The 22,882-nt window shown below is 37.5% G+C and overlaps 1 protein-coding gene and 1 pseudogene across 1 annotated transcript; one reads left to right on the forward strand and one right to left on the reverse strand.

The window, feature by feature from the left end:
• Positions 1–11,963: 11,963 nt before the first annotated feature.
• LOC133754169 (translationally-controlled tumor protein-like) overlaps positions 11,964–22,882 on the reverse strand; it is a 47,420-nt pseudogene continuing 36,501 nt past the window's right edge.
• On the forward strand, positions 14,409–15,289 carry LOC133753967 (vomeronasal type-1 receptor 90-like; the record flags this gene model as incomplete). Its single annotated transcript, XM_062184607.1, has 2 exons — positions 14,409–14,581; positions 14,635–15,289. Coding segments are annotated over 2 exons (828 nt in total), but the record flags the coding sequence as incomplete, so codon positions are not given.

Here is a 22,882-nt window from a genome sequence, read left to right on the forward strand (position 1 = left end):
GCACCATTGTGACAGCGTTGGTAGAATCCTATGATGCCTCTATGTCCTGTGGCAATTAGAGGACACCAGTGTGTCCCAATTGATTTACTGACCTTGTGCATGTAATTAGCACTTGGCACCTTTGGCAGAGTTGATTGTTTTAGAGTTTAAGTGAGTGGAGCTTGCTCTCTTCATATTTTGATGACTTGAGTACAGTCTCTCCCAGTTGTGTGACCCAGGCCTCTCCTGGACACTGACACTGGTGATGTCAACTGATCCCTCAGGAGTGTCTGTTCTGTGATGGGTATATGCATGTTCATTTCATTCTTTCCTCATTGTGATCTTGTGGAGTGGGTGTGAGTGTGCCCTAAATGTGATCTGTGTTGGGACATGGATTTCTAGGGATGCATTGGGTCTTTGCTGGTCCTTGCAGCTCCAGGAAAGTTTGGCTCTGAAATCATGACTAGAAACAAGCAGACATCATCACTAGTATAAGTAGGTATAGGCCAGGATACTACATAGAGAAGATGGGTCACACATCATGTGCCATATCCACAGTTACAAGTTTCTGAACTTGTATGGAGGGAACCCCCTAATGACCCCAATTCTTGAGCTTCCCTAACTGTTTATTCAGGGTCCACTATAGCTGTAGGGTCACCAATGAAGGCACAGGTGGAGTATGAGAAGCAGGATGCTTTGACCAGTTGCATATCACCACACAAGCACTGGATCCTGCACTGTCATCACCCCCAACTTATCTAAAGTTTGATGCCATTTTCAGAAAAATCTTCCTTGCTTCTGAATGTACAGACCTTGTCTTCAGCTGCAGTGACACTATTTAGCCTCTTCAGGACAGAGATGGTTATGACCCTGAAATCAACTGAGGTGACTGGCAGGGACAGAGCTGAATGTAGGACAGCACTGAACCTTAATAATTGAAACCTCTGGTTCTACATAAAGGGAGGATTCATGCTGAAAGACATGCCCTGTCCCTAGTGGAGCCAGCCTGGTCAGAAACATTCCACAGTGACCAAAGATTAAGGGCACCTGGCCACATGTAGTGCAGATCAAGTGAGTAACTGGGACTCAGCAGGCTACAGCACTCTTGAAGGGACTAAGGAATAGCTGGAGGTGCGGTCATGGAGGTAAGGAGCTAACCAGTGACTTTTCCAGAATGGATCAGAGGAGCGAATGTTTTCAGCTGAAAATGACCTGTTTTTAATATGGTCTGGTAAGAGAACCAGAGCCTGATTTGGAGGATTGAGTTCTTCTGTGTTTTCCCAAAGTCATCTCAGAATAGGAGACAAGTGCAAGAACAGGGAACTTGAGGTTACTGAACCATATGGGGTTATGACTCAGAGGATGTTCTGAACATGTCCCAGCAGCTCACTTTGAAACCTAGAAAAGGCAGGCATTAGGAACTAGGCAGAGGGGATGGAGTCCTACAGGCAGGGGATGGTGGCCTGACATGATACAAAGTAAAAGAAAGGCCTGAGATTCTGGAGTGCAAGTCTCTGCCTCTAGGTTTGATAGAAATATGAGGGTGGGAACAGGTGTTACAGTTGTCCAATGAATGGGTGAGCCAGGTTCATGAGGGGGCAACTACTTAAGGGCATCACAATGACAGGTGTGTTGGCCTCTAGGGTTCATACTCCTAGCAGGGCACTGTTTTCAATCCAGAACCCCAGATTTGATCAGTTTCTGGGGATGGCTGCTGTGGGTGCAAAGGTAGACCACCCAAGAACAGCCTATCCATTATTAGAATAGTAATGTCTCTGCTCATAAGACGGTGTTTTGAACTGCCTAGGGGATGAAATCTAATGGAATGGCCAGAGACCCTATGGACACAGAGGGCCACTGCCCCGTCTGTGCTCCATGTCCTTCCTATGTTTCCCGCAAGTGCCACTTCATCCTCTTCCTCCTCAATATTGGGGCTTGATGGGGCAAAGCTAGTTCTGTAGCTTTGACTGGTATGAAGATGGTGTCAATCTGGTGCAGGTCCTCACAATTCTGGCCAACTTCTGTTTCATAGAAAAGGTACTGCATGACAGCATGTGAGGATGAAGGAGAGGTCCTATCTTTGCACATGGTCAGTGCTCTGGGAGACAGACATGACTGAAATGTAGGTTTGTGTGGTGTTTTTGTGAGTGCCACAGAGCCCTCCAGGAATAAGAAGATCCCATGGTACTTGATGGGCATTTGAACAGAACTCACCTGTCCTCCAGTGACCATAACTACTGCAGCATAAGGAGTACCCCACCCCACCACAGCTGCAGTATTCATTTCCTGGGGGTCTTTTGCAGGCCTGACTGTACATAGCTGAAGGATCAGTGCCAATTTCCTCAAAAACCCATGACCCAACATAGTTTCACATTAAGTGTACATTCACAACTGCCCAAAAGTGCCACCAAAAGGGAGAAATGAGGTGAATGTACACAGGCAAAGTGCATAAAATACAGTACTGAAATATCAGTTGGCATCTACCTCAGCAGCAGTCAGGAGAGGCCAGAGAAGGTCTCTTGGCAAGCTAGCACAAAATGAAAAGAGAAAGGTCCCTTTGCCTTAATTCTGAATTTATCCACCCCCTTCCACCAAAGTTGTTTCAGATTTGAAAATGAATACTAGATTAGTCTGTCACTGATGCCCTCTCTATGACATAGAACATGGAAAAAGTGACATCTAGAACCCGGATCCCCAGAGTAGAAATAAGAAAGACTCCTGGATACACAATGAAACTCCAATGTTTGCATTCATCTCAGCTTTCAATTTCTTTTTAACACTAAACATGTATAATCAGTCTTTATTGTGCTTATTTCCACACTGTGTTTGAGTTCACAGGTAGTTGTGCTTTTATTTTTTAATAATATCTGGACCGTGGAAAGTTCCTGACACATGGTAGGACTCTAATAAATAGTGACAAATTGAGAAATACACAACTCTCCAAGCATCTGATTAAACTGGAAGGAAGTTTAGGCAATAATAAGATTTGATTCAAAGTCATTTCCCTTGGATCATGGTTCAATGCTCTCAGCAGCCAAGAGGTATTAGGGTCAGAAGATGTGCTGAATTGTCTGTCTTCCATATTCAGTCCACCTGTTCAATGTATTTTAAAATATTCATGGTACCTAAAGCAATTCAATAATTCAATGCAATAGCTAAAAATATACCAATGACATTTATCTTTCCACTCAAAAAAAAAAAAAAACATAACGTGTGTGGTATCACAAAAGCCTGAATAGCAAAGCAAACCAGCTAAAACAAAACAGAGGCCTTACTCTAAGTGTGCTACAAAGCTGTATAAGTTAAACTGGCATGCCATTGTTATATAAACAGAAACATATACAACAAAGGAGCATAATGGAGTCCTACAAGTGATTCCATGCATCTAAAAAAGACTGATCTATGACAAAGTTGCTAGGAACCCATGTTGAAAAAAATGGTTTTAAAAGAGGGTTGGAAAATTGAGTATCCACACTCATAACACTGAAGCTGTATCTTTTAAAAATTACTTATTTATTTATTTGAAAGACAGAGTTACAGAGAGAGAGGAAGAGGCAGAGTGGTCTTCCATCAACTGGATAACTCCCTAAATGGTCACAATGGTCAGAGAAGGTTGATCCAAGCCAGGAGCCAAGAGCTTCTTCTGGGTATCCAATGTGACTGTAGGGGCCCCAGCATTTGGGACATTTTCCACTATTCTTTCTAGGTCATCAGCGGGTAGTTGGTTCAGAAGTAGAGCAGCCAGGTCTTGAACCAGCACCCCTATGGGTGCTGCCTGCCTATATCTATACATATAAACACTAACTCAATAAATGCTAAAAACCTAAACATAAGAAAATAAGCTTGTAACTCATATAGGAAAACATAGGGGGAAATGTTTCAGCACATTGGAATGGGCAAGATTTTTTTTTTTTGCATCAGGAACAAAAAGCAGAGGAAACAAAAACAACCCTAGACAAATGAGATGTCATAAAACTAAAAAGCTTCTACACAGCAAAAGAAAGACAAATTGAGGAGAAAATCTACACAATGGCAGAAAATATTCACAAACTATTTGAGAATGGGATAATAAGAAGAATATGTAAGGACTTCAATAGAGAAAAAAATCATTCTATTATAAATTGGAAAGTTGATTGATTCAGAAATTATTCCGAGGATTACATGCAAGTGAATGCAAGTGAATGCAAAAATACTCAACTTCGCTAACCATTAGGGAATTGGATATCAAAACTACAATGATATTACTTTGTTCTAATTATATTGGCCATTACTAGGAAGGTAAAGGTAAGTGCTGGCAACAATGTGAAGAAAATGGAATATTTGCATCTTTTAATTACAATGTAATTTAGTACATCTGTTATTGAAAAGAGTATAGGCTGGCACCATGGCTCAATTGGCTAATCCTCTGCCTTGGGGTGCCAGCACACTGGGTTCTAGTCCTGGTCGGGGCGCCGGATTCTGTCCCAGTTGTCCCTCTTCCAGGCCAGCTCTCTGCTGTGGCCAGGGAGTGCAGTGGAGGATGGCCCAAATGCTTGGGCCCTGCACCCCATGGGAGACCAGGAGAAGCACCTGGCTCCTGGCTTTGGAACAGTGCAGTGCACCGGGCACAGTGTGCCAGCCATGGCGGCCATTGGAGAGTGAACCAATGGCAGAGGAAAACCTTTCTCTCTGTCTCTCTCTCTCACTGTCCACTCTGCATGTCAAAAAAAAGAGAGAGAGAGAGAGTATATCAGTTTCTCTAAAAATAAAGTACCATATGGTCTAGCAGTCCTACTCCTGAATATATATCTAGAGGAAATTAAATAAATATTTCTTCACAATATCCCAGAAATGGAAACAATCCTCTTTATCAAATGATGAATGGATGGAGCTGTTGCTGTGGCATTGCAGATAGAGCTACTTCCTGCAATGCCAGCATCCCACATGTGCAGTGGTTGGAGACTGCTGCTCCATCTCTGATTCAGCTCCCTGTTAATGCACCTGGGAAAGCATCAAAAGATGTTCCAAGTTCTTAATTATCTTTAGAGATAATTAAGTTTCTCAAGAAATGCTTAAAAAAAGTGGGGCTGGTGCTGTGACTTAGTGGGTAAAGCTGCCACCTACAGTGCCAGTGTCCCATATGGCTGCCGGTTTGTTTCTCAGCTGCTCCATTTCCAATCTAGCTCTCTGCTATGGCCTGGGAAAGCAGTAGAGGATGGCCCAAGGCCTTGGGCCCTTCACTCATGTTGGAAACCCAGAGGAAGCTCCTAGCTCCTGACTTCACATTGGAGCAGCTCCAGCCATTGAGGCCAACTGGGAAGTGAATCAGCATATGGAAGACCTCTCTCTCTCTCTCTCTCTCTCTCTGTCTCTCTCTCCCTCTCTCTGCATCTCCTTCTCTGTGTAACTCTGTCAAATAAATAAATCTTTAAAAAATAAATAAAAAATAATATGTAAAAAAACCTCATAAAGTTTGTTTTTATTGAATTCGAAAGTATTTTTCCTTATTGTAAAATAATTCTTCTGGTATTCTATTACACAATAGTGTAACAATAGGTAACAATAACAATAGTTAACATTAATTAACTAAATAGCTAGAAGGCTTTTGAATGTTCACACTACAAAGAAATCTTGAATATGAAGCAATGGATGCTGATCATCCTAATTTAATCATTACATGCATCATAATATTATATTATATCATAAATATGTGCAATTATTGTATGTCGATAAAACTAATAATGTGGTAAAAAAAGAAAATGGTAAATATTTGAGAACAGTGATGTTTATCTCATCTGAATATTATCCAATTTATAATCTTATGGTGCTACATAAATATATAGTTTTTATGTTTCAATTTACAATTTTAAAAATATTTAATTTCAATGAAATTTATGTTAATTTAATAGTACATAAGAAAACAAGTGCATACATATGTTTATATTATTCTAAATATATGTGTATATAAACATGCATCCATAAAAATAATTATATGTGTAAGTATATGTTTCATTTTAATATCCAAAATGAGGAAATACATAATTGCAGTACACATGTCTCTGGAAAAATGCCTTATATTCATATTTCCCTTATTCCGTTCAGTCTGTATTCACTTTGTCTTCAGAAAGCTTCTATACTGATCATGGCTTTTTTCATGATAAAATAACTTTTGAGAGTTGTATACTTTTTGAGAAAGGACCTCCAAAAGACCACAGCAACTGCAAAGACTGATAGCAGATTATCTCACAGTTGTTTTGGAGTCAATCAGAGATCAGGAAAGATGCAAGGTAGTCTGATGACCCCAATTGTATCAATGTCACCACCATCCCCAATAACTAGACCAGTCATAGTGAAAGAAATTTAAAATTTTCTTAAGGCTTAAAAATTGGAAATATAGAATGCTAAACTCCATGAAATACAGCAAAGGCATTCCCAAGAGGAAAGTTGATAGCAATAAACATCCACACACACAAAAATTAAAGATTTCATTTACTTATTTGAAAGGTAGAGTTACAGACAGTAAGAGGGGGAGATAGAAAGATCTTTCCGTTAGTTCATTCCCCACATGGCTGCAATGGCCAGAGCTTCACGGATCTGAAGCGAGGAGCTAGGTGTTTCTTCCCAGTCTCCCATGTGGGTGCAGGGGCCCAAGGACCCGGGCCATCTTCTAGTACTTTCCCAGGCCACAGCAGAGAGCTTGATTGGAAGAGGAGCAGCTGCGATTAGAACCAGCACCCATATGGGATGCCAGCGCTGCAGGTGGAAGATTAACCCACTGCACCTCGGCCCTGGCCAAAAAGTTTTTAATATAAAGATTACAAAGAAATAGATTTATACCACTTATGATACTTCTGAAAATATTCTTTGACTTAAAAGAAAATATATGTGTCAACAGGTAAAGGGACTTATAGAAACACGATAAAAGAATGAACTTGAGAGGGCCTCATTTTACATTCAATGAATGTCAGAAATAATTCTTATGGTAAAGCAAAGGAAATACAAGACATTTTTGATGAAGAGAAAGATGTTTGACAGACAACAAAAAATAAAATGATGAAAAGTATAAATGAGTTATAAGAAATAAATACCAGTGTAAAGTAAAAAAATTAACATTTGTATTAAAATGTTTCATTCTTGAGTTTGTAATTAGATAAATGTACAAAATATGTCACTATGATATTTTATTTCTAATAACCAAGTTAATGAATATAATAATTAAAAAGAAGATTATAGTTTGGAAAAAGACTAGATAAACAAACCAAAAATACAAAGAGAAAATAAGAGAGAATTCTGTTTCATCAAATAAAAGATAGAGGACAAAAAGAATTCAAACAAGGCAATATATAGGAAGAAATAAGCTAATTTAATGAATATGGTAAGTTGTGCATTAAGAATAAGTGACCCTCAGAAGGTGGACATGATGATGCAGTGGGTTAAGCTAGTGCTTTGTACATCAACATTCTATATCAGAATGCCTGATTTGAACCCCAGACAAGCCATTCCTCTGATATAGTTTCCTGAAAATGAACATGAAAGGCAACAGCTAATACCTAAATTCTTGGGTTTCTCCTGCCAGTTCTAGGGACCTGAATGGAGTCTCTGGCTCCGCGCTTCAGCCTGGCACAACCCTGGCTGTTGCAGGCATTTTAGCATGTATAATATATGTCTTTGCTTCTGTCTCCATCACTGAGCCTTTTAAGTAAATAAATCATTAAAGGCAAGTGATTCTCCGATATAATGAAAACCATATATAGTCATACAAATTCCAAAAGGGATGCCACAAAATATCACATTATAAATAAGTACACATACAGATTTTATGATTCATTTATTGATTATATATGATCAAAATTTATGCCATCATTCAGTAACATAAAAATTGTTACAAGAAATCTGTAACTAATTCTGTTATTAGACAAAAATTCTAAGTATTTTAAGACTAAATATTATAGTACTTAGATTGATACAATTTAATCTCAGTCCATACTAAGAAGAAGGAGACATAATTTTTTACTGGACTGGACTGTATATTAGATCAAAGTTTCTATGTGCAGTTATTATTAGTTTTTTTAAAAAAACTAACAAAGATGTAACTGAGTGTTCAACTGCAGTTTTAAACAACAATAAAGACAAATTTTTTTGGAAATTTAATCCTTTAGATGCTTATCCAACATTAATGAATGAATTTTTGAGAAAAGACGTATATGCAAAAGGATAACTGAGATATTTGCATTGTGAAAACATGGTACCTCACATGCTCTGAAATAGTTAATGTAGTATATTAAAATTGGAAAAGTTACCATGCTATATTCATAGTTAGAAAATGACTATACTTTTTATATTAACCTTTTATATACATAAATATCAATATTTCATGAAATAACATTAAATTTACTAAGTATCAATATTTACTTATTTCAGAAATACTTAAGCTTCTGATTAAGTGGTTTTTTTTTTGAGATTTATTTATTTATCTGAAAGGCAGAGTTAGATAGAGGTAGAAAGAGACAGAAAGAAAGGTCTATAATCTGGTGGTTCAGTCACCAGAAGGCTGTAATGGCTGGAGCTGCACTGATTCAAAGCCAGGAGCCAGGAGCTTCTCATGGGTCTCAAGTATGGGTGCAGGTCTCTAAAGACTTGGGCTATCTGCTACTGGTTCCCCAGGCCATAGCAGAGAGATGGATCAGATGTGGAGCAGCCAGGATCCAAACTGGCAACCATATGGGATGATGACACTGCAGACTGGGACTTTAACTTGCCATGCCAGCCCCCCACTTGACTTACTTCAGCTTGCATTCTGCCTCTAATTCAGGTTCCTGACTCAGGGCCATGTCCACTGGGGAAAACAACCACTTCTCCTGTGTAGAATTGGAGGAGGGGACATTTTCCTGATTTACAGATGCAGTACTGTTTCAGTAGATTTTGACACCACAGGAGAACAAGTGGGGATGCCACCAGGAGTCTCCTGAAGCAATGGGGATAGCTTGAGAAATCAGATGTGGCTTGTACATGTCTTATTTTTATCTGTTGACAAGGACTGAGATAAAAACCTGTCCAGGCAGGCCTGACTTGGAGAAATGAGTCCATAGGTGAGAGGAATGGAACCCAGCTGCTCTCTGCTGTCTCCAGATACCTGGAAAGTTCACTTTTCCCTGAGTTTGTTCCTGCTTCTAATGATTCCAAGAACAAGGCTGTCCTGCTTCCACAAGAGAAATGACAGTTATGGGCCTGGAGGGAGATGAGTGGATGCCATCCCTGCCCTATAAGCACATCTTGGGGATTCATCTCATAATGGATTAACATCAGAAACTTAGCTGGATGAGTATCTGTTTCATGTACAGAATGAGCTCCAGGAGCAGTTGAGTTCTATAGGAAAGCAGGCATCTTTGCAGTGCAACATTAGGATAAGTCTCTGCTCATGTTATCAATCTTACATGTTACTCCACCATTAATAGAACAGATGTTTTTAGACCTGAAATCATCAACATTGTGAATTATATAAGGCCATAAATTAATAGGTTTGGAAAAGTATATTTGTGATTTTTGGTGTACTTGAATTGAAAATATACTAGATTTTCAGTATGATTTAGGGATGTTTATTTTGTTCTCTTAATTTTGAACTATTTTAAGATATTTCAGAATATTTTAGGATGGTTTCACCTCATGGCCCTATGAACCGTGCAATATTCTTAATATTAAACAGTAATGAATTTAACAGGTGGCCATGAAAAAAATCCGTTACAATGATTGCTACTAACATATTCTTTTGCTTGCTTACAAGAAAGTTATCTAGAAATATTTTCTATTGTAGATTAAGTATTTTTAAAAATTATTAGTCTGGGTGAAAAATATTTAAAAAAAAATAAGTTCCAATGCATCCTTAAAAAAGTTTACTTTAGTATTTAGTTTTTTTAAATAAACATTTTAACACTGATAAAAAATAAAATTTTTAAAGAAATCAGAGAAAAATAATTTCTAACACGTGAAGAGAATAGTGTTTATGATAAAAAATATTCCCTACCATCAACATTTCTGATGTCCTTCAAAAGATTCGGGTTGCATTTGTTTTTAAAATTTTTATGTATAAAAAGTCCCTCCTTGGCAGACACTGTGGCTAAATAGGCTAAACTTCCACCCTGGATTAGTGCCAGTACCCTGGATTCTAGATCCAGTCAGGGTGCAGGATTCTGTCCCTGTTGCTCCTCTTCCAGGCCAGCTTTCTGCTGTTGCCTGGGAGTGCAGTGGAGGATGGTCCAGGCCCTTGGGCCCTGCACCCGCATGGGAGACCAGGAGGAAGCACCTGGCTCCTGGCTTCAGTTCAGCACAGCACACCAGCCGCAACACATCGGCCCATTAGTCGTAGTGGCCACTTTGGGGGTGAACCACCAGAAAAAGGAAGACCTTTCTCTCTGTCTCTCTCTCTCACTGTTTGACTCTGCCTGTCAAAAAAAAACCTGCATTCATGCCCTAGGGAGGGTAATAATCAAGTACCCTGGGCCCAACATGGGCCTGATCAGGGAACTTAGAGCATTTTCCATTGTTTTATAAATTTGTAATGGGGTTGCTATGGCTATGAATCCCATATCAGTGCAATGTACTGGGGGAGGGCATGTTATTAACTCTTAAAAACACAGTTTTATCCTTTCCTGGTGTCTACTTGATCCTGGTGGTTTAAAAAAAGTGCAATTTCATGGACTATTTTTGTGTGTCCCCAGCTGTTACCTTGTTCTGCTATATTTTTTGTCTCCCAATTCTGTGGTGACACTTTTATTACTTATGATTTTTCTCAGTGGAACAAGGAATTCAATCTTTGAGATTACATATTCCTCATCAATTCTGTGCTATATCTGCATTAAATTAAGTTTCTAAATAGATGACACATTGCATTCATTCAATGCTATTAGATGCTCGTCCTGTTTATTCTTCTAGAATTTGTCCATCTTTAAAAAACTATTTTTGTGAAACTAATCATAGTGGAAAGGATTTTTTTTTCTAATTGAATATGCAAACTGACTCATTTTATCAATGAACACAATTAACCTACTCCCCATGATTGGTTTATCAAAAATTCTGCATTATTTTAATATTGTCAATGTCATAGGTCAAGTTGGTAATAAGTATGGTAAAACTTATAGTGAAGACAGCATTGTTAACATAATAAAATAGTAAATTATATCATATATGCTTATATTCTTAAATCTACAGGGACTATACACATCACTGTACATTCATTAGTCAAATATTCCTAAAGTTACCACTCATAATATAACAATATTTTAATAATTTATACTTTCATAAAGATAAGAAAAGAGGCTTTATCAAAATTATGTTTCTTGAGGAAACCATTGTGGTGCAGAGAGTTAAGCTGATGCTGGGACATTTTCATCCTTTATCAGTGTGTTGGTTCATGTCCTGTATACATGCTTCTGATCCCTTTGCCTCCTGCTTCTGGTGCAACTAGGCAGCAGCAGATAATGGCTCCAGTACCTGGGTTCCTGGCACACAAATGAGAGACTGGAATGGAGTTCCTCACTCCTATTTTTGGCCAGTTTTCTTGGGCATCTCTGGGAGTGACCAGTGAATGGGAGATGCCTGGCTCTCTCACTACTTCTGTGTGTGTGTGTGTCTGTATTTTTGACTTTTGAGTAAATATTTTTTAAAACATACTTTGTGTATCAAGTAGCCCTTGATTTTATATAGATGACATCTTTTTGTCTTCTGTTTTATGTACACGCCTAATCTAAGCCCAAAGATTTCATCATTAGCCTTTTGGCTCCTAGTCTATTTATCTATATTATTTGAGTTTAAATGCATATAATTTTTAGACAACCTACAAGACAATTTTCCCTTAAAAACGATGCCTTCATTCCAAGTAAATCATGACCAAAATAAATGGTCTCGAGATAACATCAGTCCCATTTCCTGTAAATCCTGATGTTGTGTGGATAACAAGCAGCAGCCAGTTATGATGAGCAGTGATAGATCCAAAGTAGTTGCCAATTTTGTTAGCATTTTTCCATTTCTAGGCCACTCTTAAAGAAAATCATAAATGGGGTCATTCCATCCTCATGGTAGTACCAGCAGAGCAACCATGCCAAGTGGATTCATGTTTTTACCCAAATAGAACTGGTAGTTTTTGAAATTAGCAAGGATGTGTTTGATTTGTTGTGCATCCTCTATCATACAAGGTTTTACCCTTTCTAGTCTCTGTTCTTCAAGCTTGCCTTTGATTCTAGGTAATCTTTAATATGCTTCTTGAAGGATTCTTTTGTGAATCTGGTTTCCTGCAGGTGATGGTTCATGACAACATCAACACCAGTGATTACTGTGCTTTCAGTACCTTTGCCCTCAGGGCCTTCAGAAGAGGCACTTACACAAAGCAAGGAATCATCATTGTTATTCTCTGCCCACTGGCCATTTTCCCCTCCACCTCCAGGCACATCTTGCAAATGTTATAGAACATCTCATCATCACAGTATATAAGCATGATGCCACCTGGAAGAAGAGGACAGTGGTGCTAGCTTTCCAGGAGCCTGGAGCTCTGGGTGAGTGTGTTGCAGCCAGAACAGCCCTCAGGGTTAGTGGGGAGAGGGCCAAAAAGTCCAGGTTCATTTAATTGTGGTGTTTTCCTCACCATGATCCAAAGTGAAGTGAATATTTTGACATATAAGATGAAAGGCAGGATAAAAAAGGTGAATGTTGCCCACACTTTCTGTCTTCTTAAAATGCTCAGAGGCTTCACTCTCAGCTCCAGTAATCTTCTAGTGAGAACTGAGCTGTACATTGATATGTTTAAGTATTTACTTTGTTTCAAAGGACCCAATTCTTCTTTACATCCTAACCAAACTGTATGTGACCATCTTCAAACTCCTCTATTTCCTATCTTACATGTTGACAACATATTATTGCACCTTCAGCAATCCTTCCATGATGCAACTGCCAGATTATTCACATAAAATACAGGATACAAAACTAGCTTTAAAATACAAAACAAAGAGTATGATATTTTGGAGTACACATATATGTTGTGGACAACTATCAGTTGTTAGATACAGGGAATTAATGTGCATTTTCAAAAGCAATTATCTAAATGATTATATTTCATCTATTATCACTCATCCACAGTAGCCATGTTTTTTTTTTCTCACCCAGAATGTATGTTATCAAGAGCCTCATTAGAAACAAATAAGAATTGATTATCTGTTAGAGCAAGTCTGTTTCAGTGCATGGTGGGTATTTACCAAATGAAGGAAATGAGGTAGGGATAATCAGTCAAATATCACTGTGGCAGGAGAAGAAAATATTGAAATCCTTATCTACTTCTTTCATGTAATTATCTCTTTCACCAAACATCTCATAATGCATGAATAGGACAATATAATTTATATATGTGTGTATATACTAAAATAATTTCACCAATATCATACACTGCTTAAATATATAATTGAATTGATTATGATCCTTGAAATGTGGAGATAGTTAATCTTCTAGTCAATATGGTCCTGGTAATTTTTCTGGTTCCATGGGTACAGATACACATTTATGTAAAATCAATTATTCAGTTATGATTCATAGTGCTTTTGCTTTAGTAGATTAAGCCTTTGAAGCAAATTCAACAACGACTTTACCAACTCTTCCATGTGCCTTTCATTAACTCATGCATGTCCCGTGGTTGTAGAGGAATTTTTCTACTTCTTCCATTCATTTATGAGATCGAGCCATTTCGCACCAGGCCTATGTATGTAGAGCATTTAAAAATATTTACAGAAAAATGCAATTGTTTATCTTGTTGCAAACATGTTTGAAATTCTCAAATATAGGATTCTTCAAAGGGTTCAGAATATGGATGTAGTGAAAAATTTCATTTGTTACAGACAATGCATAAATCTTACTACCAAAAATCTGTACAAAATATTTAGGGTTCCTTAAAAATAAGTGGGTAAAATAAAAACGATATTTGTGATAACTTTCATGATGAAAGAACACTGGTAATCTAAGATCTGTTTTTGTTTTACAGGTATCTAAAATGTTTCCTGTATGCTGTTAATATGAAAAAAGTTTCCACTTATGCTATCATTAAAAAATATGTATTTTTAGGCCGGCGCCGTGGCTCACTAGGCTAATCCTCCACCTTGCAGTGCCAGCACACCGGGTTCTGGTCCCGGTCGGGGCACTGGATTCTGTCCCAGTTGCCCCTCATCCAGGGCAGCTCTCTGCTGTGGCCAGGAAGTGCAGTGGAGGATGGCCCAAGTACTTGGGTCCTGTACCCCAAGGGAGACCAGGATAAACACCTGGCTCCTGCATCGGATCAGCGCAGTGCGCCGGCCGCAGCGTGCCAACTGCGGTGGCCTTTGGAGGGTGAACCAACGGCAAAAGGAAGACCTTTCTCTCTGTCTCTCTCTCTCACTGTCCACTCTGCCTGTCAAAAAAAATTTAAAAAATATGTATTTTTTCAAGCTGCCATTGGAATCTTAGCCAATATCTTCCTCTTTCTCTTCTACATCTTGACAATCCACCGAGATCATAGACCTAAGCCCATTGATGTGACCACGTGTCACTTGGCATTTGTCCATATAATGATGCTACTCACAACACTGGAAATTTTATCTGCAGATATGTTCAAGTCACTAATTTTCTAAATGACTTAAATTGTAAGATTTTGCTCTATATGATCAGGGTGATGAGGGGTCTCTCCATCAGTACTATGTCCCTCTTGAGCATCATCCAGGTCATCACCATCAGCCCCAGCACCTTCTACATGTCAAGATTTAAACATGGACTCACAAATTATATTAGTCAGGTTTTCTTCTGTTTTTGGTCCCTCAACCTTTCTTTCAATAGTAACATGATCATCTACACTGTAGCTCATCCCAACATGACCAAACTACTCCATGTCAGTAAGTATTGCTCACTTTCCTCAATGAATTCTATCATCACGGAAATATTTTTCAAGCTTGCATTGTCCCAGAACATCTTCTTTGTAGGAATCATGTTGCTCTCCAGTGCATACATGGTGATTTTCCTATCTAATCATCAGAGGAGGTGTGAGTACCTTCACAGCATGAGTGTTACCCCAAGAACCTCCCCAGCAAAAAGGGCCACCCATACTGTCCTGCTGCTGGTGAGTTTCTTTGTGATCATGTACTGTGTGGATATCACAATGTCATCCTTCTCAACTCTATTGTGGAAATATGATCCAATTGTACTGGATGTCCAGAGACTTGTGGGAAATGTGTATGCCATGGCCAGTCCTTTGATATTTATTAGTTCTGATAAAAGAATAATTGGTATTCTGAAAAATGTGATTGATATGACAATTTTAACAAGTTGATGAAACAAATCTGAAAAGCTGAATTCTCACTCTGTTAAATATTCAAAAAATTAAGGAATTTAAATTTTAATTTAAATGTGTAGAATTTTACTTGTGTTTGTTACTTGTAACCACTTTTTTTTTTACTTTGACACTGCCAAAGATTATATGCCTCCCTTAGTTCAATGGTCTCCATGCATTGAAATTACTTCTTAAACTTTCCTAACTTAATGCAGGATTTTTTTTCCTTTAGACTTGGCATCTATAAAGCTGCTTTTGCTACCTAATCCTTAGATCTTACTTCAGAAGGTAATCTGCATATTATTGTTTGTTGAAAGCATATTAACTAAGCATCTAGTTCTGGTTTTACTGACAATTTCTCAATGATCTGCTAATAGTTATTTCTGCTTTCACATGTATAAACTATGGAGATTTTTATCTTTGCAGATTATCATCCTTTTGTCATTTAAGTCTTTTCTTTGATGTTACCACTATTGTGAATTCACTGATTTGTGTCTTCTTGTCAATTTTGGAAACTTGAACAACAAATTATTCTTAGATTAGCTTCTTTGGTTTCTTTTGTATAATCCAGAGACAAAATTAAATTATTTGACTCCTTTTCTTTCTAACCTTTGTATATGTAGGTTTATATTTTTAACTTCTATTGATTTTCTCTTTTTATTGTACTTCTACTAACTATGCTTAACATAACATTTCAGTAGTTTTTTTTTTCTTTGGCTCAGGCTAATGTTTAACATACATTTTATATTAAGTAGATTCAATTTAATTGCTGTTTCCCAAATATGTCTTTTTATTCGTTTGGACCCTTGTGATTTTCATGTATTTTGTGATTCTTCTATCTGCATTGTATTGAATTACATGTTTTAAAGATAATCCCCCTGTCTTAAGCTTATGTAATGTGAAATTTTATTTTGGTAGGTTATTTCTGTGTGAAAAAGTAAATAAGATTGTTTCTCATATGAGTGAGATATCACCTTGGAATGTTTGCAGTTAGTTTTCTTTTATTGTTTTTGCCCCTCTAATGTGAACACCATAAAAAGATTTCTCATCCTCATGAGAAGTCCTTTATGAATGGAGAATCTGTTTCTTAGTTTTGTTCCTTCCATGGAAAATTTATTTGGTTTGCTTTTCTAGTTTGGGGCTTTTCAAATATTCCTTCCAACTTTATTAGACATTTTGGTGAATCTTGCAGCATTCGACTATTTTAATTTTCTGCACTATAGGTTGTTGGACATATAACAGTTTCCCCCAAAAGCACAATTATTTGCAGTATACAAGATAACATTTCACATAGATTTTCTGTAGTAGACAATCATGTTTCATGAGAAATCCCTTTTTTGGCTGGTGCTGCAGCTCATTAGGCTAATCATCCGCCTGTGGCACCGGCACCCCGGGTTCTAGTCCTGGTTGGGGTGCTGGTCCTGTCCAAGTTGCTCCTCTTCCAGTCCAGCTCTCTGTTGTGACCTAGGAGGGCAGTGAAGTATGGCCCAAGTGCTTGGGCCCTGCACCCGCATGGGAGACCAGGAGGAGGCACCTGGCTCCTGGCTTCAGATCAGCTCAGCACGCCGGCTGTGGAGGCCATTTGGGAGGTGAACCAATGGAAAGAAGACCTTTCTCTCTGTCTCTCTCACTGTCTAACTCTGCCTGTCAAAAAATAAAAATAAAAAAAAAATCAATACCCCTCTATTGAGAAGTGAAAAAGTTCTGTGAACATTCTAGATGCATCAAGGGAATAACTCAAGAGTTTCCTGGCATTATTATATATATATATATATAAAAGAGAAATCCCTTTTTCATTTCATTTGGAACATACTCCTCTTCCCCAGATCACTATAAGTTAATGAGAATGGGTAGAATATGATTAGCTTAATATTAACAATTTAATTTAAACTTAATTTAATGCTAGATAACTGACAATATTTTGACAATTTTTATGAATTATTACATTTCCTTACAAAGAATAAAACCCATACACAAGTCCACAATTACTGTTTTGCTATAGTGTTAACCTAATATTGGCAAGAACTAATTATCCAAATTCAGGACTTTATCTTCAATCATCATTTTTTCTCATTAGCACTTTCACGACTCTACAAAAATAATCCTTCTGGATAGCATATTTTAAATTGTGAGTTAACTTAAATAACCTTTTCTTCTTTTTCTTTTTTTTATTTGACAGAGTTAGTGAGAGAGATAGAGAGAAAGGTCTTCCTTCTGTTGGTTAATCCCCCAAATGGCCACTAAGACAGGAGCTATGGCAATCCAAAGCCAGGAGCCATGTGCTTCCTCCTGGTCTTCCATGCGGGTGCAGGGCCCAAGCACTTGGGCCATCCTCCACTGCCCTCCTAGGCTACAGTAGAGAGCTGAACTGGAAGAGGAGCAACCAGGACTAGAACCCAGCGCCCATATGGGATGCCGGCTCTGTAGGTGGAGGATTAACCAAATGAGCCACCCATGGCACTGACCCTAACTTAAATAATCTTAATGAAATGTACATTTAGGGACAAATAACTTGTTACACTTTACTTGATAGTTACTATTGTCATTAGAATGCCAAGAAATTATGATGTGCTGGATTTCTGTTGTGAGAGAAACAATGATAGATTTTTATATCTAATATATTTTTTTATTTAAACACTTATATCTGAATTCTGAAAAAACTTTATCATTTGCTTCCTGGTCATAAAACTTTATGACCATTTATTTGTATGCTTAATTAGTCAAACTTTAAAATAAATTACTTAACATTATTTATATGCATGTAGTGCATTCATTGTTGTTTATATACAGATAGATTTTAATGAATCAGTGAAAATGGCTGATTTCTGTGTTGATTTTTCTCTCTTGATAAACTTGAAGATGTATTATTTTTCTTTTTTAATGAATCTGTGTAATTAATTTGGGGCTTTGAACTATTAAACTCATAAATGTTTAGTGGCTTATAATAGTGCCTAATATATGTTCTGAGTATTAACCTCTGAGTCATCAAATTAATTTTCTTCATACTATCTTCAAACATAACTTAATTTTGTATTCATTTCTTCCTCTATATTAAAATACCAATTATTTTCAACTCAAAGTACCCAGAAAACCTAAATCCATGGACTACTATAAAATAAGTGTCTTAGAGTCAGATATTATGAATGGTAACTGAAGAAATTAAGTGAATTTACTTACAAGACCATCTTTAATGTTTTGTGGAAAACACATATTATGAAAAAGTTACACATGGATTTCAAATTAGTTTTTCATCAAATAAATTAGCTTTTTAATTCCAGTGAATCATGAACATTTCAAATTAGTCCTGTATATCAAGAAATGAATTGTGGACAGTCATTACAAGTAAAAATAAAATATTCACTAAAAATCTTCCCACATACAAAAGCCCAGGTTCCCCTTACTAAATATGTGTCCACTAATACAGCTTTAACACCACCAGGTCATAAACATTCTGTACTCCTCAACATGGCTTTATAATTGCTGTGTTTTTTTTTTTTCATTTGACTTTAACTCACATAGAGAAAATAAACACATAAAATAATTAAACACATAAAGAAAAAAAAGCATGTCTGATACATTTATGTTGTTACCAATATCTATGATGTTGATTTATTCATAATGTCCTTCATTTTAACCTAAGAAACTTCTTTTCTCACTTATTGACAGCCATTCTTATGAACACTATTTCAATTATTTCTCATATTATCTTATACAAAATTCATATCTGATAGCTGTGGTTGTTTCCCTTTCAGTGATTTAAATGTGCCACCCACTAACTTCTGACTGATATTGTTTTGTACAAAAAATCAGCTGTTATCCTCTTTGAAGGTCTTTGGTGAATCTAAAGTCACTTCTCCTTTGTTCCTTTTACGATTATGCATTCATATTTGTACATGAACTCTAGTAGAATGTTTCTTAGTGCAGATTTTTATGGTCCATCCTCTTAGACTTCACTGATTATGTTACAAGGGCAGATAACTGTGTTTTGTCATATTTGGATATTGTTAGCCATAATTTTCTAAATATTCTGTGTCTCCTTCTCCACTCATAATGGGTATCCCATGATACATGTGTTAGTACAATTGATGGTGTACTGCAAATAGCTTGTCTGTTTATTTTTTCATTTGTTATGTGTTTTACTAAATAACATAAAACACGTAACATATTTTACTAGATAACTTCATTTGCCTTCTCTTGATGTTCATTGATTCCTGTGTCTCTTCAAAACTGTTATTTAAATTTTTTTCATAATTTTTAATTCCATATTTATATTATTATCTCCTAAATGTCTTGATACCTTATTCACTATTTAATGTTTAAAAATCTTTATATTACATAATTTTCTTTTTACATTTTGATTAAGAGTTAGCACTTGTTTGGTGGGGCACAGTAAAAACATCTTTCTCCTGCTTTCATTAACCCTGTGGACATTTGTAGGGTGTTTAACTAACTAAATGTTTTTAAAAGTAATTATACTTTTCATAAGGAAAAAAAACTTTTTAAATATAAATTTTTCATAGGGAAAGTTTATGCTTTTTTGACTGAAATATAATTTTCTTTTATAAGAGTGTTAATTTCATTTTGCTCAGAATTTGACAGTCTGGATATGTAATTTAGGACTATTGTGGAAATCAGATTCCTTTGCACATCAGAGTTTTTGTGGCAGCTACAGTCATATATTTCTATGAATATCCTACTGAAATACTTTACAAAGTATACACTCCTTGTTGTGAGTTGTCACTGAAATTTCTGTTGTGTTCTCTCTGGATCAGACAGTGACTTGGCAGAGGTTTTCTTAAATATTAGTGTTTTGAAGATTATCTCTTCAAAAAAGGTATTCATGATGGATATGATGGATAGTCAAATTAGAAACTGGCTTTCACAGAGTTGTTTTGATCATACATTCATTCCAATTTAGCACATTTCAATGGAGTGACAGACCCATGGATCTCCTTACTGAACATTTCCTGTGCTCATTTTGAGTAAGTTCATTTTATACATTATGAAACCAAGGGCTAGGGAAAGAGAAGGCTTGACTCAGGATCATATTGGAAATACAAATTAGATTAGAGATGTCATTAAAATCAGAGTGGAATGGGAAGACAAAATTTTAATCAGGGATGTACATTTATATGGCTAAAGAAGTAAAAGGATATTTATGCTGCAATATGATAAAATTTGATCAAATAAATGATTTATTGTTAGGTAACTATTAAGTACCAATATTTAAAAAATATTTATTTTATTTATTTGAAAGAGTTACAGAGAGAGGTAGAGACAAAGAGAGAGGTCTTCCACAGATGGCCACAACAGCTGGAGCTAAGCTGATCTGAAGCCAGGAGCCAGAGCCAGGAGCCAGGAGCCAGGAGTCAAGAGCGAGGAGCTTCTTCCAGGTCTCCCATGTGGGTGCAGGGACTCAAGGACTTGGACCATCTTTTACTGCTTTCCCAGGCCATAGCAGAGAGCTGGATGGGAAGAGGAGCAGCTGGGACTAGAACATGTGCCCATATGGGATGCCGGCACTTCAGGCCAGGGCTTTAACCTGCTGCACCACAGTGCCAGCCCCTAAGTACCAATTTTTTAAGAAAATATTTTATTATTTATTATTTATTTGAAAGGCAATTATGGCCAGTGCCGTGGCTCACTTGGCTAATCCTCCGTCTACAGTGCTGGCACCTGGTTGGGGCACTGGATTCTGTCCCAGTTGCTCTTCATCTAGTCCAGCTCTCTACTGTGGCCTGGGAAAGCAGTGGGGGATGGCCCAGGTGCTTGGGCCCTGCACCTGCATGGGAGACCAGGAGGAAGCACCTGGCTCCTGGCTTTGGATTGCAGTGCGCCTGCTGCAGTGGCCATTTGGGGGGTGAACCAATGGAAAAGGAAGACCTTTCTCCCTGTCTCTCTCTCTCACTGTCTAACTGCCTGTCAAAAAATAAAAAAGTAATAAAATTGAAAGGCAATTACAGAGAGACAGATGCAGAGAGAGAGAGCTTCCATCCACTGGATCACTTCCCCAAATGACTGCAACCACCAGAGCTTGGCTGATCTGAAGCCAGGAGCCAAGAACTTCTGGGTCTCCCATGCTGGTGCAGGTGCCCAAGCACTTGGGCCATCTTGCTGATCTCCCAGGCCATAGCAGAGAGCTGAATTGGAAGAGGAGCAGCTAGGACTATAACCAGTGCCCATATGGGATGCTGACACTCCAGGCAGTAGTTTTACTCATTACACCACAGCACTAGCCCCAAATAAGTACCAATTTGAGAATATTGATTTTGAGCAGTCCAGGAGATGGAGTCATGTAGGAATAGAATGAAAAATGCTGGTGGTAGAAGTAGATGAACTTGAGATCAGATCTTCAAAATACAGAAATAGCTATTTATTAGTTAAGTATTTAGTATTGCTCTAGTTGAGAGTGGAAAGTTCATGACTATGCTCTTTTGAACTTCAGACAATGAATTGAATGAGGCTCACACAAGCAGTAAGTAAAACAAAAAAATGTTTATTACAGGAAAGTAAAGTACACTCATTATGAAAATATGAGCTGGCCAACAGGCTAAGACCAAAGCCACTTGAATGTGTTTAAGGTCTATATATTTATAGGGGTGGTTATTTGATGAGAGGCAAGCCTCTGTGTGGTTCTGAGATCATCTGGCATGTAGGCCATCTGGACATTACCATATGCATATGAAGGTCAAGTTGCAACCTTTTTCCTTAGCTTCCCCAATTATCTCTTTGTCTACTGCCTCAAGGTCAAGTATGAGGGCAAGGAGGTAGAGACTGGAAAAAGGAAAAACACACTAAGACTACTAAATAATTCGGAAATTTGTTTTTCTCAGCTCCCCCAATTAGCCCTTAGCTGACTCCTGCCTTGGTCTGAGAAGAAAATAGTAGTTTAGGGTTATTCAAATGGATAATGAAGGCAGACTTCTGTGTGTGTGTGTATGCATGTGTATATGTGCATATGTGTGTGTGTGAGAGAGAGAGTGAGAGAGAGGGAGGGAGAGAAAGAGAGATTAATATGGTCAGGGCAGGTGAGTTTGGAGCTGGCAATTAGACATCATGATTAGTAAGTCATGTAAATAAGTTATTATAAGACAGTATACTAAATATAGAAGAGAAGCTGAAGATGGTGTTTGGGCTGTAGGTAGATATTAAGATGTCATCAGCTTTCAAATGCCCTTTAAAGATGTTAGACTGAGATTCCATGAGAACAATTGCTCCTAGAAAAATAATTAGGAAGGGGCAAGAAGTAAAATGTAGTGCATACAACATGGTAGATAATGAAGAAAAGCAGAAGAAATAAGTAAAATGAACAGACTAATAGGTTCTGGACCCTTGACCCAAGACCATCCAATAATTGATTAATCTCATGGAATTTGGAAACTTAGTATTCTAGTAGCTGTCCAGGAAAGAAATTAAAATATGCAAATGAGAGATGTTATAAATTGATGTGGGGACTGGCAGTGGGGAGTGTGAAAAGACCATGCCAAGTTGTAATTTGGAGGTAGAAGCTGCTATGAGTTAAAAGAGAGAAACAATTAATATGGAGAGTGTCAGAGCACTGAGACACAGAGAAAAGATGCTGAGAATGGGGAC

Source organism: Lepus europaeus, chromosome Y (assembly GCF_033115175.1).
Source record: "Lepus europaeus isolate LE1 chromosome Y, mLepTim1.pri, whole genome shotgun sequence".
NCBI lineage: Eukaryota > Metazoa > Chordata > Mammalia > Lagomorpha > Leporidae > Lepus > Lepus europaeus.